Here is a 27,965-nt window from a genome sequence, read left to right on the forward strand (position 1 = left end):
TTAAATGAAACAGTGAGGCTTAATTATCCAAGACATTGTTCACAGTTTTATTTGAATTCATTTCAAAGTCAGTGCGTTTTGTCTTTGTCTCACTGTCCACCAAGGAAGCACTTTGTCATAAAGATAATAAAATGAACAATACTGGCAGCCAATAAACAGTTTTTTAAATGATTATTGACAACATGATCACAAATACTCCGGTGTGTTAATTATTATGATTATTTTCTTCAAAATGATGCAGTGTTCTCCCAATGTTTTGTCATTGGTCAGAGCTGCATGGCTGTGTTGGCCATAAAGATTAATATCCAATACAAATATAAAACAAATACAGGTCAGATGATGAGAAACATTTGCTTGTACAGTTCATACGTGAATAATATAAAACAGAATGATTTTAAAATATGTGCAATCATAGTTTTATCTTTACTATCATATTGTCCTCATTATTACTGACTACAATTTCTCCAGGAATACATCAATAATGACAAATATGATAGTAAGGGTAATACGAATGAGTGTAAACATGAAAAAAAAAAGTCAAATAAACTCTTGAAAAGCATAAAACAATTCAAATATATAGAATTCTCTAATGTTCTTTAGGCCAAACAGAGACAGGGGAACAAAGTGGGGAACAAAGAGACAGAAATGTAAGAATCGTACAGCGTCCCTTCACACACACACACACACACACACACACGGCTCCGTGGAGAAGCACAAAGTCGATGTCACACACACTTGTCACTCACAAGTGTCACAGCAACATGGTGGCACCTGAACACCACAGTGAATGTCACAGTTTGAGCCTGACTTCTCCTCCTCCTCCTCCTCCTTGTCCTCCTCCTGCTTAAATAGGCGTGTGTTTCTGGAAGATTATGTCGTGCTAACTCGACTGAGTTCATGTCTAATGGCTGTGGAAGAGGGAGAGAACACAAAGGCAAGAGAGTCATTATTGTAATGACAACATATGACAAATTATTACTGACTTGGATGAAATGTGTTCTTTGGGGGAAAACAGTGTATTTTCAGACAATAAATGAAAAAATACATTTAAAAAGTTCATTTTTTGGACCAAAAGCCTGTCAATTTCTTTTTTTACTCCAACCACACATCTGTGTGAGTACACTGTACTCCAGGGGTCTCAAACACGCAGCTCATGGGCCAAATGTGGACACTAGTTTGAGGCCCCCGCCTTGATATGAAAGTTTAATGTTAGTGCGGCCCGCGCAAGTTTGATATGGATGCTGTATGGTATCATGTACCCAGAAAAAATTATTACGTTTGATTAATGTTCATGTTAAAGATTAAATAACTGTTAATAGTTATCCTCCCTATCCGTGTGGAAGTGGTAAGTTTTTGGCTATTTAAGTTGAAAGGAAATAACTTGAAGGCTACCGTTTAGGTCGCTAGCTCTCTAGTTTGCGAGTTAGCATGTGTCTCAAGACCCTGCAGTTGCGCAATATGTTGTAAATAAAAAGAGTATAAATGTGACTATAGTCGTGTTTTGTCATGTCTACAGGGCTCTAATAATGCTTTGTTCATTTTAATCTGAAAAAAATTATTTGTCTACCCACCAACTATATGTGGTTTCTTAAGTTTTTATTATTTGCTGTTTTATTGTTATTATTATATTTATTTATTTATTACTGATTGATTGGTTTTTATTCTTGATTTGTTTATTTATTATTATTTATTGTTAAATGCGTTTTTTTTTTGTTTTTTTTGGAAAACCTGACGCGGCCCAGTCTTGCCCAGACCCTATCTCCAGTGGCCCCCAAGTAAATTGAGTTTGAGACCCCTGCTGTACTCCATCCTGTATGCGTCTGTGCTTTCCTGATGCTGTTATCAGCAGCTAATGGTTATATAGTGCCCTCCAGCGGTCACCAACATGCATTGCAACACCACACTGGTTTAACTTCAAATCAGATAAATGTGAACTTACCAACAATTATTTCTTCCTTGACTTTGTGCAACTCACGGAACACTTCTTCCAAGATCTCCTAAAGGAACACAGATCGTTTTTAAAATGATTCTCTTAGCCCAAACCTTTAAAAAGACACAATCCTTCCTACCTGTTTCATTCGATCCATGTCTAGCGAGTCTGTGTCGTTGGCACTCCCCATGGGTCGTACCCTGCATTGTCATAGTAAAAATACTCAGAATAATAGAGATGCACGATATCCTTTTTTTCAAACTGATACCAATATGTTTACTTTTTTTATCTATACACCAGAAAGAAAGAAAGACTTGGAAGATTCCAGAGGCCGGGAGAACCAGAGTATAGAGGGGGAGGAGAGTCCTGGCGCTGCCCAGCAAGGTGCACTGTATTCGGGCACATGCTCTGAGCAGTCGGTGTGAAACCATGGAGGTCTCCGGCAAATCTTTGGCCTTTTTTAAAGGTTTCAGTTAGCTGATCAGGTTTCCCTGATATCATGATCCCCTGATATCGGGCTGATAATGATGCGTTTGATGATTGTCGTGCACCCCTTAAAAATAATAAAGTAGATCCACCTGTGTGATACTGTGGTGCTCTTACCTTGCAGCCATGGACCTGTCCACAGAGTTTGTTCGGTCCCAGGGCTTTTTAGCACCGTCTGGACCAAATTTGCACAAATAAAGAAAGCATAGACTGTTCATATTATCATAAGTACGCTCGAGCTACAATCTCCAGTGATGGGTGATGTGGGAATAACTCTAATGATAGAAATGATGCTGGAAGAAAATAGGAAGTGAAACACCGCTGTCCCACCTGTGGAGTTGTGACCCCCCCTGGTGTTCGGCGATGAAGAATTGGGGTCATCCTAAAGGAAGACAAGGCTTGTACGCTTACGGTGGTTATTACGGAAGATACCATGACTGTACAGTGGGGGTGCACACTCACGTTCTGGTTGTCCTCCGGCTTCTCTGACGCCGCTTTTCTTCTGGGAGCAAGAAAAGGCGCCATGTTAGATATGCAAAGACAGCAAATGCAACTTTTTTGTCATTGGTGTATGTATATATTTTACTTCATTTTTTTAAACAAATACTAATGTTTTGCTATAAGTTAATTATATACAGTATACAGCATGTGTTTGCATAGATCGTATTATTCATTAAAAACATATTAGATTCATTTAGCTCACAAACATGCAATATTTACTCAAATTAATTAATTACTTTTATTGAATTTGATATATAGAGTAGTACACAAGATGTGTTTAAGGTTTTATTTCTTCATTTGGATGGAATATTTCCAAATGGAAGCCTTTTGGGGACTTCAGCAGAGAGTAATAATGTTCCATCGTCTGACCTTCGCGCCAAGAGAGCGTTCATCTCCTCCATCAGTCCTCCGCTGCCTCCGCTCGTCCGGTTGACCTCGTTTTTAGCGGTGGGCGTTCCGTCTTCCGGCTGGTGAGAGGAAAGTACATGGGTAAGGACGGCCCGCTTTGGCATGTTTCATGTTTCAACACTGAACAACTCACTCTTTGAACGCGGCGCAGCTTGGCGCCCGCAATCATGGCGGCGAGACCCGTCGGGGCTGCGGACTCCTCCCCGTGACTCGGAAGCGGAGGAGGGAGGGGAGGCGGAGGCGCCCCGGCGGAAGGCGGCGGAGGCCCCGGGGGTGGCGGCGGCGGAGGAGGAGCCGCCCCCACGTTGCAGGGGGGCGGCACGACGGGGGGCGCCACAGAGAGCACGGCGGGGTGGCCTTGGAAAGGAGAACCTGGAGGGAAGGCGTCAAGGTTGCTTCATTGGCAGCAAACGGGAATAACGTGAGGAGTGGGACCTCGCTACCTGAGTTGGAGGAGCGACGCTCTCGCTCCATGTGGGCCTGCATCTGCTGCTGCTGCTGCTGCTGCTGCTGCTGCTGCTCCATCATCTGTCTGCACCAACACACACACACAACCCCTTAGACTCCCACAATCAGGGGTGTCCAAAGTGCATTTATTTATTGGCCTGCAGCACCTCATGAAAATAATCACCATAAAAAACAGCAAAAACGGAAAAATCATCTGTAATTTGACAAAAATAAAGTCAAAACTTGACAGAAAAAAGTTGCAGTTTTCCGAGAATAATGTGGTAATATTATGAGGAAAAAAAACATAATGCGAGTAGAATCAATGGAATACTCATAGCCGTCATTTTTGGAAAAAGTTGTAATATGACAAAAATATTATTGAAAAAAAGTCAAATGAGGTTAAAGGAGGAAAGTAGAAGTGGAAAAAAATGTATAATTTTCCAAGAATAATGTACAAATATGAAGAGAAAAAAGCTGTGGGAATAACCTTGTAATATTACAAAAAATGATATCATTTTAGTAGCATAGGGTTGAAATGTGAAAGAAAAATGTGTTTTTTCATTATATAAAATATCATCATATGAAAAGAAACATTTTAGGTTGTGGAAAAGTTATCCTGTTACGGGAATAAAGTCAGAATCCTAAGAAACTAAAATGGACAAAGATTATTGAAGAAAGTTGAAATATTTGGAAAATGAAGAAAAACAACAGTAAAAGTGGGGAAAAGAGCAAAGAGTGAAGCTGATATGAAAAAAAATGTCCCAATAAATGTCCTAATAATAGGATTAAAACATTTTATAAATATAATTATGTATGAATATAATAATAGGATTAAAAAATTTTATAAATATAATTATGTATGAATATAATAATAGGATTAAAACATTTTATAAATATAATTATGTATGAATATAATAATAGGATTAAAAAATTTTATAAATATAATTATGTATGAATATAATAATAGGATTAAAACATTTTATAAATATAATTATGTATGAATATAATAATAGGATTAAAACATTTTATAAATATAATTATGTATGAATATAATAATAGGATTAAAACATTTTATAAATATAATTATGTATGAATATAATAATAGGATTAAAACATTTTATAAATATAATTATGTATGAATATAATAATAGGATTAAAACATTTTATAAATATAATTATGTATGAATATAATAATAGGATTAAAACATTTTATAAATATAATTATGTATGAATATAATAATAGGATTAAAACATTTTATAAATATAATTATGTATGAATATAATAATAGGATTAAAACATTTTATAAATATAATTATGTATGAATATAATAATAGGATTAAAACATTTTATAAATATAATTATGTATGAATATAATAATAGGATTAAAACATTTTATAATATAATTATGTATGAATATAATAATAAGATTAAAACATTTTATAAATATAATTATGTATGAATATAATAATAGGATTAAAACATTTTATAAATATAATTATGTATGAATATAATAATAGGATTAAAACATTTTATAAATATAATTATGTATGAATATAGTAATAGGATTAAAACATGTCATAAATATAATTGTGCATGAATAAAGATATAACAAGAATACATCTTTAAAGACCTCACGTCCACTTGAAATTGTTATTTGGGTGCGCGAGGAGATTTGTGTCAAAGTCAACAATCTCTCTTTTTTTTTAATCCAACATGAAACCAATGAGCTGTCTGCTAAAGGTCAAAGGTCGGACTCATTTGGAAAAGGGTTACATCACCAAAGAGGATTTGGAAGCAGCTTTTCCCCTCCTCCTCCCCCCCAAAAGAGAGCGTCTGTGTCCGTGTTATGAGTGCATGTCATGTTTTGGTTACCTGGCTCTCTGGGCTTCCATCTCTTCTGAGGTGGGTCCGTTCTGGACTTGGCGCTGCACAGCTGGACCTGCCAAGGAGGAAACATCTCAGGTGAGATGGATGTAAACATCATTGGAGAACATTTCTAGTCCATCCATGTCCTTAAAGCAACAGCGCCGCCATGTGGTGTCCTGTGTATTTGCACAGCCAGAAGCCACCCGCATTGGCATAATAATAATAATAATATGTCTGTGTGTCACAATATAAAAATCTACAAAGACTATTTCAGTGGAAATATTTGGAAAATATATTAAAAAACATAAGCAAAATGGTGAAAAAAATAGTGAAAGTCGCTATTAAGCTTTTCCCCCTACCGTGTACGTGAAAGCTGAGATGAGCTACATGCACAACGTGTTAGCATATCCACACGTGTTGCTTTACAAAATATCAAGGATCTTTGTCCCAGATTGTGTGCAGCGCTAGAGGAGCGGAGGAGTTAGCTCACACCTAGCATGCTAGCATCCTCTGAGCGGTAAAGACAGGAAAGAGGGAAAGTCATGCGCCAGGCGCTCCACCTACATGACATGCTGAAGAAGAGGAAGCGGCCGTAGCAGACACACAGACACCGACACAACCTTTCTCTGCTCACGACCATCGCTCGCCTTCACCTGCCCGCCGTCCGCATCCTCCGGACCTCACCTGACCCCTCCCCCTACATGGGCCACCGACGGGATCATCTGTCACGTCGCTGTAATGCTAACCTGGGGCAGCAGACGTGCAGCGAGAAGGATCACGTTCCAAAAGAGGTGCTGTTCATTCAGTCAGTCTCAGTGGGGATTCTTCATGCAGGCGCTGGGGGGTGCAGGGGGCGCTGGAGGTGCTGGTGGTGCAGGGGGCGCTGGCGGCGCTGAGGGTGCTGGTGGCGTTGGGGGATTTGGGAGTGCAGGGGGCGCTGAGGGGGATGGTGGTGCAGGGTGCGCTGGAGTGCAGGGTGCGCTGGAGTGCAGGGTGCGCTGGTGGCACTGAAAAAATCTGCCTGTAAGGTTTTGGTGATGTGTCTGTGCTGTGCGCCTGTCAGCCAGTTTACCATTACGCATGCTGCGCTTCGCCTGCGCCCCGAATAAACCAGGTCGGAACTGGCAAGCTTTCTCAGCATATTTGGCACGCTGTTTTGTCACCAAATTGTCACTGTGCCAAACTGAAAATGTGGACGCCTCCCTTGGTGCGCCGCCACGCCATCTCGGCGCAGTCCAAATTGGCTGTGCACAGTGGTGCACTGGACCAAATTGCCGCTGTGTGGGCTGTGCCACACTCCGCCACGCTGCGCCACCTTAGGGTGCGCCACAAAATTAGAGCTCAAGTGCGCAAGTGGACATACGTGTGTGAATATATCTACGTGTGTCTGTTCAAGTGGGATCTTATTGAAACACAAAAGCATTATTTGTATTTTTCTTCATCTACTGTTGTGACAACTGTTCATCGTTCTAATCTGTAATCTCCACACAGACCTTTTTTTCTTTTTTGGGGGGGGCACATTAAATCCTGCAGACTTTCCAGGTTTCAAAGACCTCCTGCCTTATGATGCTCCTACACAAGAGGATTATGGACACACGGCTCAATTCATTTGGATGGAGAAATACTAAAAGCTTGACGGCGCTGACTTTCACATTTTCTTTTGGGTGAAAGAGCACACACTCCACCACATGCACAAACACACACACACACACACTTGTCCCAATGTCCCAATCCGAATGGACATAGGTCTTTATGTGAATGGACATACAAGGGTTAACATTACCTTTTTATGTGAATGGACATACAAGGGTTAATATTACCTCTTTGTGTGAATGGACATACAAAGATTAACATTACGTCTTTATGTGAATGGACATACAAAGGTTAAGATTATGTCTTCATGTGAATGGACATACAAAGATTAACATTACGTCTTTATGTGAATGGACATACTAAGGTTAACATTACGTATTTATGTGAATGGATATACAATGGTTAACATTACCTCTTTGTGTGAATGGACATACAAAGATTAACATTACGTCTTTATGTGAATGGACATACAAAGGTTAACATTACGTCTTTATGTGAATGGACATACAAAGGTTAACATTACGTCTTTATGTGAATGGACATACAAAGGTTAACATTACCTCTTTATGTGAATAGACATACAAAGGTTAACATTACGTCTTTATGTGAATGGACATACAAATGTTAACATTACGTCTTTATGTGAATGGATATACAAGGGTTAACATTACCTCTTTGTGTGAATGGACATACAAATATTAACATTACGTATTTATGTGAATGGACATACAAAGGTTAACATTACGTCTTTATGTGAATGGACATACAAAAGTTAACATTACGCCTTTATGTGAATGGACATACAAAAGTTAACATTACGTATTGATGTGAATGGACATACAAAGGTTAACATTACCTCTTTATGTGAATGGACATACAAAGGTTAAGATTACATCTTTATGTGAATGGACATACAAACGTTAACATTACATCTTTATGTGGATGAATATACAAGGGTTAACATTACCTCTTTGTGTGAATGGACATACAAAAAGTAACATTACGTCTTTATGTGAATGGATATACAAGGGTTAACATTACCTCTTTGTGTGAATGGACATACAAATATTAACATTACGTATTGATGTGAATGGACATACAAAGGTTAAAATTACCTCTTTATGTGAATGGACATACAAAGGTTAACATTACCTCTTTATGTGAATGGACATACAAAGGTTAAGATTACATCTTTATGTGAATGGACATACAAATGTTAACATTACATCTTTATGTGGATGGATATACAAGGGTTAACATTACTCCTTTGTGTGAATGGACATACAAATATTAACATTACATATTTATGTGAATGGACATACAAAGGTTAACATTACGTCTTTATGTGAATGGACATACAAAGGTTAACATTACGTCTTATGTGGTGACACAAGTAAAGTGAATACAAAAGGACCCACCTCCATCCTGAGCGCTGAGCACGTTGAGGGCAAAGAGCATGGCGTTGGAGAAGGTGGTGGCTTCCTCCTTGCTGGCAAAGTTGAGGCCGTAGACCTGCCGGGCGTCCCGCCATTGGTGGAAGGTTGGCGTGGCCTGGTTGTATTTAAGGCCCTTGACGATAGAGTAGTTGATGACCACCTGGGACAGAAGACGGCACACCAGACACACGTTTGGATGAGGTTTCTAAACCTTTGACTGGTCCCATCTCCTTCATTGCACTTCTAGTTCCAGCATAGAAAACCTGTTTATGACTATCTATGCAGGAGTTATCATTATTAGAGCCCTCCAGACATGACATAACACCCCTAAAGTCACCTTTACATTAGTATTAGCCAATATAGCAGATATAAACACAAGACATTTGAGATGTAAATAAGATAACATAGACCCACACGTGGACAGTGTATTTCCTGTGGCGTCTATAGTTTCCTCAAAGTATGGTAATAGCGGCTTTAAATGGCTTTAGACTGCTATTAGCAAATATAACAAGAGTAAATAAGCCATTTAAGCCATTTAAGCTAACATAAAACTTCCAGGCGGACATGCATGTCAACCTCCAATACCTGCCTGTTCTGGCCATCACATCGCATGTTCTGGTGACACCTTGTGGCCAAAGTAGAATACTACACTCATGATTAAAATGCTTCTTCTGCTGTGTATTTATATTTATTATATAAAATATTTAATATATATTAAAGAAATATATATTATATATATATATATATATAATTTTGCATATTGTTTGACTAATATCAGCCATATTGAACCACATTCTTTTTGTCAATACTGTGATATAGTGAGGGAGGACAGTGTATGTGAAAGGATATCCTGCTGTTGCTTGTTTGTGTTTGTGTTGTGTTGTGATGTTGTTCTACCTGCTGGTCCTGCAGCTTGACGCCCACCACCCTGAAGGTGTTGTTCCCGGTGTTGTGGTAGATATTGATGCGGCTGAATCCCTGCTGGCCGGGCTTGATGGGCACCCACTTCTTGCTGGTGTCGTCGTAGACCATGACAGAGGCCCTCGCCTGGCAGATGCTCTGCTCACTGCGAGGACGCAACAACGTTAGAATCATCACCAGCCTTACGCCCCGCCATGCGCCTGAACAGCAAGCTCCTTGGGAACCACAACGCTTCTCCACTCCTGCTTACTGTGTTCCCGCCATGCTAAGCTAGTCCTCTTCCGGCCCAGGAACAGGACCAGGATCCTTTCATTTCAATCTTATGACAGGCAAATATCGAAACAAACATCAATAAGATCATAATGCCATGACAACCTTCTCTCTCCTACTAATTACATCATTCAAAATAGATGGCAACTTCCTCATAATGTTTATTTTCATTAGGCTTTTTAAGAATAAGTTTATCCACAAAATATGACAAGTATTATGGATTTATTTCCAGAAGAATTCTGATTTTATTACAAAATGGTAACATTTTTTATTATGACTTTTTTTTTGCACAAAACGACCTCTTCTTTCTCATCACCTTGTTCTTCTAAACTTTATTCCCAGAAACGGCCAGCTTTCTATGATAAATGGATTATAGTCATATTCCTTTTTTCTCCTTCTAAAAGCTATTGATGATAATACTTGGGTTTTTCCTCAAAAACTTATGACTTCATCATCAGAAACCTTGTTCATCCTGGATGAACGTCATCCTGGATTTATTATTGGCTGCATTTGGCAACCCATACGAGAAACACCTCTCAGTGTCATTCACTTCACTTCTACCAACACAAACGCCACAACAACACCACAAAACCACAGTTGTCCATCAGCTCATTGGAGTGCCTTAGCTAGGTGTACCTAATGAAGTGGCTGCGGAGTGTTTGAACGCTTTGACTGTCTCCCTTCTCCTCCTCGTCTTTTCTGACGCAGCTTTTTAGCTCTGCCTCCAGGGTCGGTTGGTCTAATTTTAGCTTGGCAGGGAGGCAAAGACACAGATGGGACGTAGCTCCTTAATCTCATTAGCAAGTCAAACAATGTTTCTGTGTCTGTGTCTTGTTCCCAGCCTCATCAGTCTTCACATAATTCTATTTCATTTACCTCTTTTATGGGGGGGGGGGGGCTAGTGTGTGTGTGTATGTGTGTGTGTATGAGTTGCAGTCTAAGGGAAAGTGGGGCGACAACGGGCGCCACGGTGGGTTGAGATAAACACAGTCAGATGGGGAAAAGCATGCAGACACAACACTGGAGGTCACACACACACACACACACACACAGCAGCAGACTGCATCTGGCTGAGACAACTGATGTAAGCATGGATTAGCAGGCTGCAGCCAGATGAAGTGATGTGTGTACAAATACTGTTACGTTATTCCAGATGATGACTAATTAGCAGTGATGAATGAAATTCATTTCGATATGGACTTGATTTTTCGTGGAGGTGTCCTGTTTCAAGATGGCGCCGCCCAAGTGCAAGCTAGTTACGGGCAGCTCTGTATCTATGGATGTTACCTTTGTAGCTTGCCTCTCGTTACGTTGTTTACACTCGGGAGCAGCTGCTAGCTTTGAGCACCCCTTTGCTACACAGAGCGACTGGAGATCCTCGTGGAGATACGGAGGAGGAGAGGCTACATAGCGGGAGTGAAGAGCCAAAAAAGATGGTATAAAAGGTTGCTGGATAAAGACACCATCCACCATGTTTACTGTCTGTCATCGTGGGGAACGTGAACTGGAAGCGCTAATGGCGCTAACCGGGCTGCAGAGAAGCTAGCGTGAATGGGACTTTGGTGAAAGAAGGTGTTTTGAATGCTTTTGAAGCGTAGCTTCAGCTGATTGCTGTTTCTGATATTCGGGTTCCACTAATCCACCTCATAAAACTCAAAGTAAGATGAGCTAAATGGAAAGTGGAAACTTGGCAATTGCAGTAACATATTTTAGCCAGTCGGGGGCGCCACTGGAAGTAATACAATGCCACATTAAGACACATAATTTGGAGATAAAATCTATCTCTTCTCATTTGTGTGTGTTTTTATAGCCTGACATTGTTCCATTGGGCCAATTATGACATATTACTCATTATGGCACTTTATTCTTATTTTGTTTATTTCTCATAATATTACAAATGTAAAAAAAATGACATTTCTTCTAACTAAGATGACATTATTTTCCCTCATATTGTGGTATTATTCTCATAAAATGACTCATCTCTCTCTTACAACATTACAACATTTTTCTCTAAATATTTGGACTTTATGGTCAAGTCAGAAGTCGGTTTCAAACGGTCATCCCAATGTTGGTAGTAAGAAAATAAACGTAATCTTATCTCCCTACGTTTGTATGCCACATCTTGCACACACACACACACACACACACACACACACACACACATCAGCAGGCGCAGCACAGTGTTCATAATTTATTTTCTTGATTTAACATGTCGACTCGGTTAAACTTTAAACGCCACTCCTCGACAACTGCCAGAAAATGGCGGCGAAAAGTCCCAGCAGCATGAATAAATAAGGGCCTTGTGCTAAAAGAGGAGAAGGCGGGAAGAAGGCGGGTCCACGGAGAGGACACACAGGCACACATAAATAAACACACAAACTCACAAACACAAAGGAGTCATGTGCAGCCTGGATTGGATGGCTGCACGCCACCCTTGTGTGAAATATCAATGACTTCCCCGGGAGACATCGATTCATTAGGGGCTTCTGAATATATCCTCACACACACACACACACACACACACACTCTCTGAATGCCACCCTCTTTCAACACTTTTCCATCAGGTCCATCGTTATGCAAAATGGACTCTACCGTCTCCCTCACTTGGATCCACTTTTAGGACAAGATGCACCCCAAAAACCCTCATATTTCTATATTATTTTCCCTCAACATTTGCACTTTATTCCCAGAACATTAGAACTTTATTCCCAGAACATTAGAACTTTATTCTCAGAATGTTAGAACTTTATTCCCAGAACGTTAGAGCTTTATTCCCAGAACGTTAGACCTTAATACCCCGAACGTTAGAATTTATTCCAAGAACGTTAGAACTTCATCCCTAGAACATTAGAACTTTATTCCCAGAACGTTACAACTTTATCCCCAGAACGTTACAACTTTATCCCCAGAACGTTACAACTTTATCCCAGAACGTTAGAACTTTATTCCCAGAATGTTAGAACTTTATTCCCAGAATGTTAGAAATGTATTCTCAGAACGTTAGAAATGTATTCTCAGAACGTTATAACTTTATTCTCATAGCATTAGAACTTTATCCCAAAAACATTAGAATTTTATTCCCATAATGTTAGAATTTTATTCTTAGAACGTTAGAACTTTATTCACAGAACGTTAGAACTTTATTCCTAGAATGCTAGAACTTTATCCCCAGAACGGTAGAACTTTATTCCCAGAACGTTAGAAATTCATTCTCAGAATGTTAGAAATTCATTCTCAGAACGTTAGAACTTTATTCTCAGAACATTAGAACTTTATTCTCATAAGGTTTGAACTTTATCCTAAAAACGTTGGAACTTTATTCCCATAATGTTAGAATTTTATTCCTCAAACGTTAGAACTTTATTCCCATAACATTAGAACTTTATTCCTACAATGCTAGAACTTTATCCCCAGAACGGTAGAACTTTATTCCCATAACTTTAGAACTTTATTCTCATAACGTTAGAACTTTATTCCCATAATGTTAGAATTTTATTCCTTGAGCGTTAGAACTTTATTCCCATAACGTTAGAACTTTATTCCTAGAATGCTAGAACTTTATCCCCAGAACGGTAGAACTTTATTCCCATAACTTTAGAACTTTATTTCCATAACGTTAGAACTTTATTCCCAAACCTTTACAATTATATTCCCATTGCTTTACAATTATATTGACATGATTGTACAATTATATTCCCATAATTGTACAATTATATTCCCATAATTGTACAATTATATTCCCATAACGCAAACACCTCCCATAACTTAGGATGTGATATGAGTGTGTGTGTGTGTGTGTGTGTGTGTGTATGGTGCATTGGTAGCTAATGAAGTGTGTGGTTGTGGAAATCAGAAAGTCAATATTTAGTGTATCATTTGATGATGTGTAAGTGTGAGGAAGTGGTGATTTTTCATCATGAGTTTACTGCAAGGTCACATGGAAGGACAAGCACGTGAATTATTTACATCCACACAGCCTAAATTCAAGCATGAATTCATGTTTCTTCCTTTGCATCTCTTCCACACACAGGATGGAATGTCTCCTAAGCTGGCCTTGGGTCCCTGAATGCCTCTTAGAATCAGAAATCAGAAAGCTAAATGTTAGATGAGATGATGACCTTGACCTTGAGTCCAGCTGCACGTGTGTTTCACGTGGACACGCTCCGGCACGGAAGCACAAAGTCCATTGAGTCCGCCACGGCGGTGCATCAGCGTACTGGCGTCCACTACAGTAGCTGATTCAGCAACACGTGACCACGCGACCGCTCTGCAGCATCAGCGGCGTCTAAGAAGAGGCCGCACCACAGAAGGCGTCTTTGTGGCGCCCGGCAGCTGCTCAGGGGGGGGGAACGTCCAAGATGCTGCCTCCACAATCGTCTCCGCAAACTCTTTATCTCTTTGGCGAGATCCTTCACAAAACCCCGTCTGTCTTTGGAGGCGCCTGTTGCAAAAGCGCCTGTCCTTCTCCTGCGTGGAGCCATGAAAGCTGCGTGAAGCGGAGGAGCCAACAGCTGAGGGCTTAAACATTTATAAGCGTGCTCCATTAGCGCTCCTCTTGGCTTTAATAGAAAATGGAATGAAGCGGGCTAAAAAGGATGCGCTGCCGTCCAGCTGGCGTCGTTGGGTAACGACACTCGAAGCGCTGTTGGTCAACACTGGCGGGAAAGGGGCGGTTTCCCCTCGTTCAAAGGAGGCACGGCCATTCTTTCATCCGCTATCTCGATCATTAACACTGGAGCAAACAGATGTTCTGAACTCCTGTTGCCACACATTTTGAATTCAACACAAAGAAGAACAGACCAGTAGCCTTTGTGTTTCCTGTGACTACTGAATAGAGATGTCCCGAAACAGGAAGAGGATCTGTGTTTTTGTGCGGGTCTAAAAACCATCACAGACCAGCTACCAGCATACGCTGTGTTTTTGTGCTGGTCTAAAAACCATCACAGACCAGCTACCAGCAGACGCTGTGTTTTTGTGCTGGTCTAAAAACCATCACAGACCAGCTACCAGCATACGCTGTGTGTTTGTACTCGTCTAAAAATCATCACAGACCAGCTACCAGCATACGCTGTGTTTTTGTGCCGGTCTAAAAACCATCACAGACCAGCTACCAGCATACGCTGTGTTTTCGTGCTGGTCTAAAAACCATCACAGACCAGCTACCAGCATACGCTGTGTTTTCGTGCTGGTCTAAAAACCATCAAAGACCAGCTACCAGCATATGCTGTGTTTTCGTGCTGGTCTAAAAACCATCAAAGACCAGCTACCAGCATACGCTGTGTTTTTGTGCCGGTCTAAAAACCATCACAGACCAGCTACCAGCATACGCTGTGTTTTTGTGCCGGTCTAAAAACCATCACAGACCAGCTACCAGCATACTATGTGTTTTTGTGCCGGTCTAAAAACCATCACAGACCAGCTGTCAGCATACTCTGTGTTTTTGTGCTGGTCTAAAAACCATCACAGACCAGCTACCATGAAAACACAATATATGGTGGTCATGCTGCTAGCTTGTCTATGCTGTTTTTTTTACAGCAGCAAGGTTAAGGCTCCGGTTGCCATTTTGTTTAGCTAGCTAATAGGATGCTAACAAGGAAGGACGTTTTGTGCCAAAAATACATGAAGAACACAGTTGGACTCACACATAGTATTAATAACAGGACAAGACACGCACCATATGGTATGCTAACAGGAAAATGCATGCAAATTGAGGCAAATTGGGGCATGAATCTTCAGTGTTAACCAAAAAACATGCTCACCGGGGTGAAAGCTAACTGAGGTTCCACTGTGTTTACATTTTCCGCCTGGGAGACACAACCCGGATCTTGTTAATGTGTGGAAAAATCATCTGGCAGAAGATATTTTCGAGAGGAAGTCAGCATCTCCAACAGCTCATTTGGACGCTTGGAGCACTGACAACAGTTTTAATGCTAATTCACATAATCCTGTTTTATGGCGCTGGGAATATGCGAGTCCAGCGCTGATGGCTTCAATTATGGAAAAAAACATGGATATCATCCGCGTGCCTTCATACTGGCAGCGCATTTCATACACACACTCTGAGCCACTATCTGCGTGTACATGCACTTCAACGTAATGTCAACACATACACACACACACACGCCACAGTGCTAGACTGCTGAGAGCACGCACGAGCAGGCTAATCTGTTGGCATGACAACAGGCGTGGAATATTGGCTGTGGCCTAGAAAATATGGCAGGCTCAGAAGAAAAAGATGAATGAGCTGTGAGAAATAAATGCAAAAAAAAAAAAAAAAATCATGACACGGCTGGCGGGCTTTGTAAGAACACTCCACATCCTGTCTCATCCTCTCCTAATCATCATACGTCTCATGAGGACGTGACGGGGACTTCCTATATGCTGTCCAGCTACCACCACAATACCCAAATGTTCATGACTTGCAGATTATTCAACAATGGTTACATCATATTCTCTCAGCATGGACTTGGAGAAGGACTTGCACAACATCAGTCCACATGCAGGAACACTCAAAGGCTCGGATAAACCTTCCCGTTTATTAGCATGTGAAAGTGTTTTCCCTTTCTGCAACGCCACATTCATCCGGACTAATATCCACCAATAATTCAGGATTATTCCCAAAATGCTCTAGATACGTTACTTGTTTTCAAGTCTTCAAGGTTGAAGCTGAACATCAGCAGAAGCACGAGTTGTATTTCCTGCTTCTACACGAGGTCCCATAAAGCATTAAAGAGCTTCCTGCAGGTTGCTGATGCTGAGGGATGCACAGCAGTGAGTGGGTTGATGTGAAAGTTTAACGAGCAACTTTGATGCAGGCCTTATTGTATAGCGTGGCGTCTGCACGTTATGTGGTCATGACAGGAAATGTTTTTCAGGCTTTAGCTTTTAGCTGCATGTACAACACCTACACACACCTAGCCAACCTAGCCCTAACCCTACGGCCCCGTATACTATTTCTAGTATAGCTGACTGATGGGATAGTTGGCGGAACTTCAGGTGACATTTTAAGATCTGTAGTGAAGCCTGAGAAATTCAGTACCTCTTCTCCTAAACGTGGAGCAAAAATGGCGAGGGAGATGATAGATTTTCCTCACGTATGGTCCCATAAACAGACTCAGGGGAGGTTTAAAGGGGACTTCAAAGTCAGTAAAATGTCCTCTGATGTAGATGAGAGGGGGTGGAAAACAAGCGAAAGGAAGAGGATTGCTTCTTTATGTTGCCCGCCAAAGACCAAATCCAAATCCTCTGACATAACACGAGTGCAGCCAACACTTGGAAGTCAATATATGCCTGATGAGGCCCTCAACAAACAAGTTCAGCTGTACGCACGCACACATCGTGGAGATTTGACATGCAAATCTCATCTGCATGCATCACTAACACCCCTGTAGTCACCTTACACCCGTATTACCCAAGACTGGAGACATAATCAAGAAAATAAGACATAATAGACATAGAAAACCGGCGTACAACTTTCTAAATACAGTTTTTTACATTATTAGAGCCCTCTAGACAGGAAATAACACCCCTATAGTCACCTTACACTCCTATTATCCAAGACTGGGGACATAATCAAAGATAATAAACACAATGGACATGGAAAATTGGCATACAATTTTCTAAATACAGTTTCTTACATTATTAGAGCCCTCTAGACAGTAAATAACAACCCTATAGTCACCTTACACTCCTATTATCCATGACAGGGGACATAATCAAAGATAAAAAACACAATGGAAATAGAAAACTGGCGTACAATTTTCTAAATACAGTTTCTTACATTATTAGAGCCCTCTAGACAGGAAATAACACCCCTATAGTCACCTTACACTCCTATTATCCAAGACAGGGGACATAATCAAAGATAAAAAACACAATGGAAATAGAAAACTGGCGTACAACTTTCTAAATACAGTTTCTTACATTATTAGAGACCTCTAGACAGGAAATAACACCCCTATAGTCACCTTACACTCCTATTATCCAAGACAGGGGTCATAATCAAAGATAAAAAAACACAATGGAAATAGAAAACTGGCGTACAATTTTCTAAATACAGTTTCTTACATTATTAGAGCCCTCTAGACAGGAAATAACACCCCTATAGTCACCTTACACTCCTATTATCCAAGACAGGGGACATAATCAAAGATAAAAAAAACACAATGGAAATAGAAAACTGGCGTACAATTTTCTAAATACAGTTTCTTACATTATTAGAGCCCTCTAGACAGGAAATAACACCCCTATAGTCACCTTACACTCCTATTATCCAAGACAGGGGACATAATCAAAGATAAAAAAAACCACAATGGAAATAGAAAACTGCCGTACAATTTTCTAAATACAGTTTCTTACATTATTAGAGCCCTCTAGACAGGAAATAACACCCCTATAGTCACCTTATACTCCTATTATGCAAGACTGGAGACATAATCAAAGAAAATGAAACACAATGGACATAGAAAACTGGCGTACAACTTTCTAAATACAGTTTCTTACATTATTAGAGCCCTCTAGACATGAAATAACACCCCTATAGTCATCTTACACGCCTATTATCCAAGACTGGAGACATAATCAAAGAAAATAAAATACAATGGACATAGAAAAACCGCATACAACCTTCTAAATACGGTTTGTAACATTATTAGAGCCCTCTAGACAGGAAATAACACCCCTATATTCACCTTAGACTCCTATTACCCAAAATACAGTAGTAGACATAATAAGAGAAAATGAGACAAAATGGGTCTGGGGGGGGGGCGAACCCCACTTGTTCCGTGGGTTACGGCCACAGCAGTAGCCCGTGTTAAGGATTATCATTATATTAAGCTGCAATAAAAGCCTGTTGTTCCAGCAATGAAGTGTGGTGTAACATTGCAGTAAGATCCCCGACACCTAGTGACACCAGTGTGGACATCTTGTTGCGTGCAGCCACGAGTCATCACTCGTGCATCTAGTGACTCAGAATGTGTTCCAAATTCCCAGCAGTGCTTTTTCGTGTTTGGCATCACGCGTGTGCCGTGGACATCAGCTCTGATCTACGGGGAATAACGCACATATTTGGGAATCCTGGAAAACCACAAAGCCCTGCATCGTCCCCAGACTTAATCCTCCATCCTCTGATAAAGCGTATTACAGAAGCACTTTGGATTGAAGCCAGGTGAAAAATGCTCGTTTTATGGACATAAAACCGTGTTCAATCACCACCAAAATATTTCTGTTGTCAATGGGTTGTGTCAAATGGGCATGATGTGGAAATCCAATCTAAGCTAACGGCTAATGCTGTTAGCCAATAGAGCTAATAGCGATAATGAGTAATATCTGCAGCTAAAGATGTTATTTAAATGCTAATTTATTCAAAAATATTAATATTAGCATCCTTTGTGTCATTTTGATCTTTGTGCCTTTATCGCTGACAGTTTTTGTATTCATTAAAAACACAATAGCTTCACGGCTAGCAGCATTGCTAGCAGCTATGACTCAGCACCGTTCCAGCATGAATATTAACAGTCATTTCTTAAAAGTGCCAACACAGATGTTCTCTTATCTTACAGCTCTTTCTAACAAAGCCACCAGCAGACGCATGACTGAAACCAAGTCCTTAGATAATTACTATCAAAGTAGCTCATTAGCAAACCCTGTAGCTGAGGGGTTAGCGCAATAAATCCTCCCTGCTGAATAAAAAGGTAGAGTCAGCAACGCTGATGACATCATCTCTCGGCTTTTCCACACAAAGAGCCATTTTCTCAATTACCATCGTCAGGACACACGGCGATGTGTGCTAGGCTTTGGGAAACATTTTAACCTGCAAAGTCTGACCACAGCAGGTTTGGTGCCTGAAGATGTAAACAATCGGAACAGTCTAATAATAACAGACACCATAATAGGCAAAATGTATGCAAAACAACAATGGTAAAATACAGTGTTAAAGTATATTCTTACTTTGTACAGTACTTACTATGTACTGTATACTCGGTACACCTTTAGGGCATCGAAACGGAATCAAATGACTTAACAAAATGTCCTCATATACCCTGACAAGAAAAAGGGCGCCCCCTACTGGCCTGGCATGCATACAACAATGTTTATTTTTGTTTTTCACACGTTTCTGAGTTCATAGTTGCTTCTAGCATAACAGTACGGACGACAGTGTTCCCTCCTTTATCGCAGCTAATGCGATAAATTAATTTCCACCAAGTAGGATTAAATATTTCATCATTAGAGCATAAAAAAATTATAATATCCTTTTAACAATTACAGCCCAGTAGACATGTAATAACACATGTATGATTCTTTATTTCACATTGTGCGGGCACTGCTAGCACAGCAAGCTAGCACGCTAACTAGTTTACATATTCTAGACTTCAAATGGAGTGAGGAAGAAGGACAAAGAAGCCAATAACTTACCACTTCCACACAGAATGAGAGGAGAACTTCTTCACTCCATCTCATGTCCGTCTCAACCGGCATTTATTCATTAGTTATTTTTTGGGAAACGTTCAAAGCGCGATATAGCGAGAGATTTGACTGATTTAAGACGATGACTGGTAGAGCGACATGAAGAACATCCTTCACACGCTGTCTTTACATGCCGTACATCAATGTGGCCTTTACAACTGACTGGTGCTGGTTGTCATGGCGACGTGGCCATACCTCAACCACCATACAACCAAACCTGGTGCCAACATATGCCAGCATCCTTCACAAAAGAAATGTTCCCATGCTGCTATTTCCTGTGATTTTTCCTCCGTGGGTCATTTTTCTCTCTCTTATTTGCTCCCTTTTGCCGGGCTTCGCTGGTCTCACCATCCCCCCATCTCTTATTTTCCTCCTTCCTCGGCTTCTCCTCATCCTCATCCTCATCCTCCCTTTCACTTCAAAGGCTCACCTTACAATCAACTACAGTTTCTCTTCTGTACCAAATCTGCACGCAACTGATTTGCAACCATTAACGTCGCTTAGGAGCAGTGTTGGGCAAATTACTTGCAAAAGGTGTACTCTCCTAAAATGTGATTGAATTAATGATGGAATTATGTTGCTTTGTTGAAAAAAGGCCTTCTAATATGTAAAATAATTGGGATATAGCTTTGTAATGCTGCGCTGTTGTAGACACGAGGAATGATGAGGACATTTTTAAATGTATTTGTTGATGCTAAAAGATCATGGAGGAGAGAACATGACATCCATCAAGTTTCTTCCTCTAATCGTGTAAAAGTACACAATCTGTACAGTGACAGCACCACGCTAGTCTGAAGGCATCTTTCCCCCGTTTCCTGCTTCCGGTTAGGCTGTGATGTCGTGACGTGGCACGGCCCTGTAAACCGAGAGAAGTGCTCCCAACCCGAAATCTTCTTAGCAGGACCGAGTCTCTTAAAAGCACACTAATCAGAGCTGTTAGCGGAGCGGTGGGCAAACAATGTGATGCATTCCGCCATTCCAACAGGAAACTACACCAAAGCTACACCAAAACTGACCTTAAACGTGCTCAGAAAGTAACACAAATACACAATACTGAACCCATTTCCACTCCTGTCCTGCAGGTGGCAGCATCACTCGTCGCAAAGTGGTGGCTCCAAAGTGAATCAACAGCGCCTCTGCTGGTTGCAGCCCAGAGGTGCACACAACTTAGCTTCACGATAGGATTAATCAATCATCACCTGCACACAAAAAACATTCCATCAACGATCAAACACCTCAATACTGGTGCTGATCTGATTTAGAGTTTGGCTTTTTTCACTTCATGCTAACGTCCATAACGTCCATCCCTTTGTACCGTTTAGCTAAAGAGCCAACAAAGTTGTGTTTTGTTTCTGCAATGACGGTAATCTCTGGCAATAAATATTGCATTTTTTCAGAAATGGATCCATGAATGAATAATGGCTGTTTGGTGGGAGACTATGCTCTATTTTCAGCTCTGTTATTATTATTAATCCAAGTGATGTGTAGCATTATGGTTAGCAGGAGTAACACAAAACATTAATGAGGCATTAGCTTATGTGACATTATCATACACTGCATGAAGTTGGCAAGGCATGTCCCCCATCAGAATGAAAAAAAATCTCTCCTCCCATCTCGTGTGGAAGTGGTTCTGTATTCATTTAGTGCTTTTCATTTAATGTTCTTCCTGTCTTTCTTTTACACAATACATTATGAATAAAATCAATTAAATGGCTATAATGTATGTATGTTTTGCTGATGTGTTGTAAATCGTTGACCAGCTAGTGCACTAATGCTAGCACTGCTAATGCTATATAGCGGGCTGCAGGATAAGAGTTGCAATGTGCTGTAAACGATGAACGATAGGAGTGAAAAGGTGACTATAGGGGTGTTATTTCATGCCGACAAAGCTCTAATTATGTTAAAACGCGTATTTAGAAAGTCATAAACAGATTTATATATTATATGCTTCATTCGTCGACATAGAATCACAGAATTTCATTTAATGCAGGCGGGTCTGGAATGAATTAAACAATGACATTTGGCGCCCCCTATGGATTTGTGAAAAATGACTGATAAAAGGGAAAATAAACACTTGACAGCACTTTTCCTCCACTCCTGTCTGCTTCTCGAACACATCCCCACGTTTGGGATCCTCCACGAGTAATACGCCCACCCACAATCGCATCCACAGCAGTTGAAGGCCCACTTATCTGTCGGACAGGATGTTGATCCGGTTCATCATGTAATCCACATTGGTGGCTTGTTGGAACAGTGGGTCCACTAGTCAGACGACTAGGAGGTTGTAGGACTATCTATGCCCGACGGAAGGCAACAGACGGAAGCCCAGTGTGGACATGACCACTATTTCCACAACGTGGTTGCACTGGACCCCTTCAGTGGTTTTGAAAGCGTGACTTTTCACACTGTGGTATACCTTGACACCACTAACCACTGACCGGGCCATGCACATTGAGGAGTAAAAGAGTTTGAACATATCAGGACATCATTCACTGTGAAAAGACAGATCCCCACTTCTGCTCCTGAACGTGTGACCGTGACTTCCAAAGACGTCATCATTGGGGCGCCAACGTGCCAACGTGGGGCAGACACGAGGGCCGCCCGGTGATGCAACAAGCTGCCCGCAAGCACTTTGCACACACCAGCTGGAGGGAGGAAGCGCCAACGCCAGCACGGAGAACAAAGAAGGCGTGCGGGGTGGGGGAGGCGACCGGAGCGTTTGTCCTGGGTGGCGTTGGGGATACGACTGCGGCACTGTCACTGTCATCCGCCCCCCCAACACCCCCTCCAACCCCTACCACCGCTGCCAAACTTGGCAAGCTCCTTCATGTGCCATCAATGCTGCACCTAGGGGACCGAAGCTCTACACAGCCAGCAGGCACTCAAGCATGCCCCCCCCCCCTCAAAGGCCACAGCAGCCTTCACTGCACATTTAGCATCATCGCACCGACACTACAGTTAGCTAGATGCCTTTCAAACAGGATGACACCTCACTGATATCACATACCTGACTTTGAACTCCGTCAGCTGCGGTTGCGCCCCCGGCTCGGCACAGTAAATCTGAGGGAAGTAGAAGCGGTGCGACTGGAGGTTGATGTCCATGATGACAGCACAAAAAAAAAAAAAAAAAACTTGAAGAGGAACAGCCCGTTTTTTTTTTTTGCTTTGTCCTTCCTCTGTCAGGTCAGAGTTCAAACAGCGGCATCGCACCTCAAATGTCCACCTGCTAGGAAGGCATGCCCCCCTCCCCTTCCCTGTGCACCAATCACCTCTTGCTTCCCAGCTGGAAAAAAAGGCCCACTAACCTCTTTCCCCACTCCCTCAACAAAGATGACGCCACCTTGCTGCCACTAAGAGGGAAAAGAGCAAAAATCCCAGGAGCCGGTCACCACTTCATTCTTTAATGGAGGAATAAACAAACGCTGGGCGGCTATTCTGTGGTGACAAAAGACGAGAGCTGCATCCACATCCAGACGAGAGGTCGCTTTACGTTTCACGGAGGCGAGAGAGGGGAAAAAAGGGGAGAGAGATGGAGATGGATAGAGAGAGCTTCCCGGTGCTTTGAGGCGTTGCCCTCGCTCTGCCTCTCCTCTCCGCGTCTCATTGGATTACCTACTCGCTCGCCATCCCTCCCTCCATCCCTCCCTCCCTCCCTCCCCGCCCGTCTCCCCTCCCAGCTGTGTCAAGAGACGCTGGTCCTGCCCTCCCCCTCCTTCATCCATCACTCTCTCCCTCCTCTCCTCTTCCACCATCTGCTGGATTGGCCTGAGCCGGGATCCGTAAAAAGCACATGGTGCGGGAGAAAGATGGAGCGAAGAGGGGGGCGGAGCTACAGTTTAATTCATCTGATGGCATACACACACACACACACGCACTCTGACTGGATGTTGATTAACAGAGTGGGGGACACAGGTGGAGGGTGACGATGAGAAAGCAAAGCAGGGCAGTCAGACATCATACATCTTTACAGGAAGTACATCTTCTTGTGACAGACCATTCCAATCCAATCATAATTCTTAGATTTGGTACTACAGCTCTTTTAGATGGTATGAAGCATTTGAACGCATTATCATCTTACTGCCAAGCATATGTAAAACACCTTGTCATGCTTTTGGATGATTCTTTGAAACTTCATAAACAGGTGACTGCTGTGGTCCAGTCTAGTTTTTTCCATGAGATAATTAGCTCAGGTGAAACCGTGCCTTCTCACTGACGTCACTTGTACTGGCAACGCTGTACTGAGGTCTGGACCACTCCTCTATACATCATTCCCAATCCAATCACACTTTGCTTCATTACATTTTCATTCAGCATCATTATGTCAAAAATAGTTACTGTGCTTTACACCTAACAGACACCTGGTACTCTCTGCAGTTGACTAAACCTTGCCACTAGGCCTGGAACACATGAGGATTTGTTGATGAGTCCTAATAAAACATCATGAAATGACTAGGAGAACCAGAGTCTAGAAGGGGAGCAGCCACTAGCTGTGGCCCAGCAAGGTGCACTGTATTCGGGCACACGCTCCGAGCAGCCGCTGTACAGTCACAGATGTCTCTGGAAAAGCTTTTACACTTTTCAAGGCTTAGGGTTAGGGTGGCTGATAAGGTTTTTTGTGTGCTCATCATCATTTGGTACAAGGACGCAAAATGTCTTCCTCTGAAACTCAGCTGTTTGTTTCCAAGTGAGCTCAAGGGAAGTTCTGACAGGTCTATAATGTCATAGGCAGGAGAAAAAAAGGAACACTTGATTTGCTCACCTGCACAGTACAGGTAATCTTGTTTTTTTAATGATCAGTTATTGGAGCTATTTTAATCAGGTCATAAGAAATAAAATAATAAGAAATAAATATGTCATAATTACTTCATATGAAAAAAAAATAACAATAAGAGAAAACCAGCAGCATGTGGCCTCAGTGGACCACACGGTTCATCAAATCAGGCTTCAGATCAAAAACCAGGACCGCTCCTTGCATCCCAGGCTGAACCTTGCCCTTTTAATATGGACGCACTTCATCTTTTGCAGATGCATGCAGATTATAAGTCATATATAGTGAGTGCTCTGTGTGTGTGTGGGTGGGTGGGGGTATGAAAAAATAATCTCTGCAGCAATGGCTATAAATCCCTCCCATATTTACACCCCTGCTAATGCTAATGCAGTATTCTTTCTAGTACACAGCCAGGCTGCCGCCGTCCGTTCTGCGTCACTGCCTTGGGCCAGCAGGGAAGTTTGAATTGATTGTTTGGAGAGGCGAATGTTGCATGACATTGCTCTGCTGTGTCGCTGGGACTGGAAACACTGGGTGCTGCAGTTTAGTACTGCTCGCACGGCAACAAAACATAACGATTTCATCCCCACTTGGGTTCTGGACGTGGCTTTTCTACCTTTTCTGGAAAATCTGTCACACACAAAGCATGTAAAATCTCTTCTGACCTTCCTTCGCCCACATGCGGGCCACCTGCAGGTGATCACATGACCCTCATCATCGTTAGTGGCAGATGAGATGTGAGGAATGGTGGGGCGGCATTCACAACAAACACACAGAGAGACTAGCAGCACCGCTTCATGTTTACTATGACTCATCCACCGTGTGACAGGTCACATGATCTTACACCTGATACCGGGTGTTTTGATACATAAGCAAACCTGACACAAACACACACTGATAGGTGTCAGACTCCATCAGTGTTATTATTCTAAACATGATGGCTCGAAATAGATGTAACACGCAATATAAACTCACCGTTTACATTAGGCACACTTGTGGCTGACATTCACACCTGCATCACATGACCTGCAGCCCACCTCTTTGCCCTTGTCCTGCATTCACCCAGCACACTATGACTATCAGCGCTGCCATTCATACGGGTCACAAGGCCAGCTGTCAATACGCATCAGGCAGCACTGATGATGCTCCGTTCATGGAGCGCACGCTTGGTACCGCTCATCGATCCCGCTCGGAGTGGGCCACAGCTAGGAGGGCGCCGCTTCACATGCAAAGTCACTGCTGCTTGGGCCAAGATGTCAAATTAAAAGCAGGGAGGAAGCTGATTACTGCACATGATGACACAAACATCAGCATGCATCATCTGTGAAGGTCATTGAGTAAAAGGTCACTCAATGTTTTCTGCATTTTTTTGGATACGCTACACCCGGTACAACCTTCAACCAAAATAAATGAATATTTGAAACACGCTGCAAAGTCGCTATTTTATACATGATGTCCACTCTGACGTCATACATGGGCAAAAGAGGAATTACTCCTCCAACTTGCCTATGTTGCCCCCTACAGAGCACGTCCGTGAATGCACTGGTTACAATGCACCGCCCCCTCCTATGACGTGTCGGTCACAAGCCAATCAGCTTACGGCCCTTTCAGCTTTTTATGTTAAAGGAAAGTGTCAAGTGTTTATTGAGGATTTAAATAAATCAATTTAAATAAACAATTGATATCGTGTATTTTTTCTTTAGAAATTCATTTTCCACTATACACACACTTGGGAGCCCAAGTGGATGGGGCCCAGGAGCCGAAACCTGCTTCCGGTTGGCTCAATTCGACATACCAGAAAGTTGGTTGCTCTTTAGCGCCGAAGCACGTAAACTGCTGGACTAAAATAGTTCCAGCATCCTTGTTTGATGAAATTGTCCTGCAAAAGCTTCGTGTCACAGCTAAGCTTCATATTATATATTTTGTCAGAATTAATCTTCATATTTACACTTGGGAACGCGTTTCATTGTGGCAATTGAGCGTAATAGTGACGTCATCTTAAAGGGACACGCCTATTGTAGCCGAAACATGTGACCTGCCGGCTGGCCAATCAGAGCAAGTTCACCTTATTTTAGCGGCAGGTAAAAGACTGGCCACAGGCCTGAGACCACATACATTGGACGTAAACATAACATGCTAGCCTTTAGTATACTTGTTAATACCCACAATAAAGCGAGGACGTTTGCCTACCTCATCTTGTGTCTACGTCAACGTCCACCAGCTCTTGTGTGATATTCAACCCGGCTTTGGCCGCCCTCCCGCTGGATATGCAGATGTTTTTCGGGGGAGGAGGAGACAGGTGGAGGAAATGGCCACACTTCTCTCGTCAGATGTTTTTTTGGTCAATCAAATAGTCGCGGTTGTGCTTCACTCGAAGCCATCTCGCGCCAGCACGCCGCCGTCCAAGGGACTAGAAGCCGGGCGGAGTGGCTGCGCGCTCCTCTCTGGGTGCCATCTTGTCCTGTCATCGTCCACCAGATGGCGGCATGGAAGAGGAAAGACACGACACTGTTGATGTAGTCCAGCGCTCCTTGTGGCCAATGGAGGTACTGTAACCTAAGGTGTTACATTTTAAAATGCTTACCTTACCAATATAGGTTCCGTAGTCGTTCAAGTTATTATGTTTATTCTGTTTCTGTTTTAGATAGATTATTAAAGAGAGAACGTAGTGAGGATTACGTAGCATAGAAGGTGGATGAATGGTTGAATCGATAAATGTATATAGAATAACTTAAGTAAACCTGATAGAAAGCTATAGTAGTGAAGTATAGTGAAGTATATAAGTGTTGCCTGGTAGCAACACAAAATGTTATTTATACAGTAATCCTGTTCTAATGGATGTGTAGCTTTTCATAACCACAAGAGGACGCCAAA

At 41.9% G+C, this 27,965-nt stretch overlaps 1 protein-coding gene across 3 annotated transcripts; it reads right to left on the reverse strand.

The window, feature by feature from the left end:
• On the reverse strand, nucleotides 1-27,578 carry evlb (Enah/Vasp-like b). Of its 3 annotated transcripts, none has more exons than XM_058057819.2 (13): nucleotides 27,282-27,578; nucleotides 9,566-9,734; nucleotides 8,651-8,828; nucleotides 5,646-5,712; nucleotides 3,769-3,857; nucleotides 3,459-3,697; nucleotides 3,287-3,384; nucleotides 2,879-2,918; nucleotides 2,747-2,798; nucleotides 2,534-2,591; nucleotides 2,070-2,130; nucleotides 1,940-1,997; nucleotides 1-908 (listed from the first exon to the last, which is right to left on the reverse strand). In XM_058057819.2, exons 1-13 carry the CDS (start codon nucleotides 27,284-27,286, stop codon nucleotides 871-873), a joined length of 1,152 nt encoding a protein of 383 aa, XP_057913802.2. In that variant the 5' UTR covers nucleotides 27,287-27,578; the 3' UTR covers nucleotides 1-870. The 3 variants fall into 3 exon arrangements, with proteins under 3 accessions (XP_057913802.2, XP_057913801.2, XP_057913800.2); XM_058057818.2 differs by lacking the exon at nucleotides 27,282-27,578 and adding an exon at nucleotides 23,331-23,939 and having other exon boundaries at nucleotides 2,879-2,915; XM_058057817.2 differs by lacking the exon at nucleotides 27,282-27,578 and adding an exon at nucleotides 23,331-23,938 and having other exon boundaries at nucleotides 2-908.
• Nucleotides 27,579-27,965: the final 387 nt, after the last annotated feature.

The sequence above is a fragment of the Doryrhamphus excisus genome, linkage group LG19 (genome assembly GCF_037039965.1).
Source record: "Doryrhamphus excisus strain RoL-2023G ecotype Guam linkage group LG19, RoL_Dexc_Guam_v1.1, whole genome shotgun sequence".
Taxonomy (NCBI): Eukaryota; Metazoa; Chordata; class Actinopteri; order Syngnathiformes; family Syngnathidae; genus Doryrhamphus; species Doryrhamphus excisus.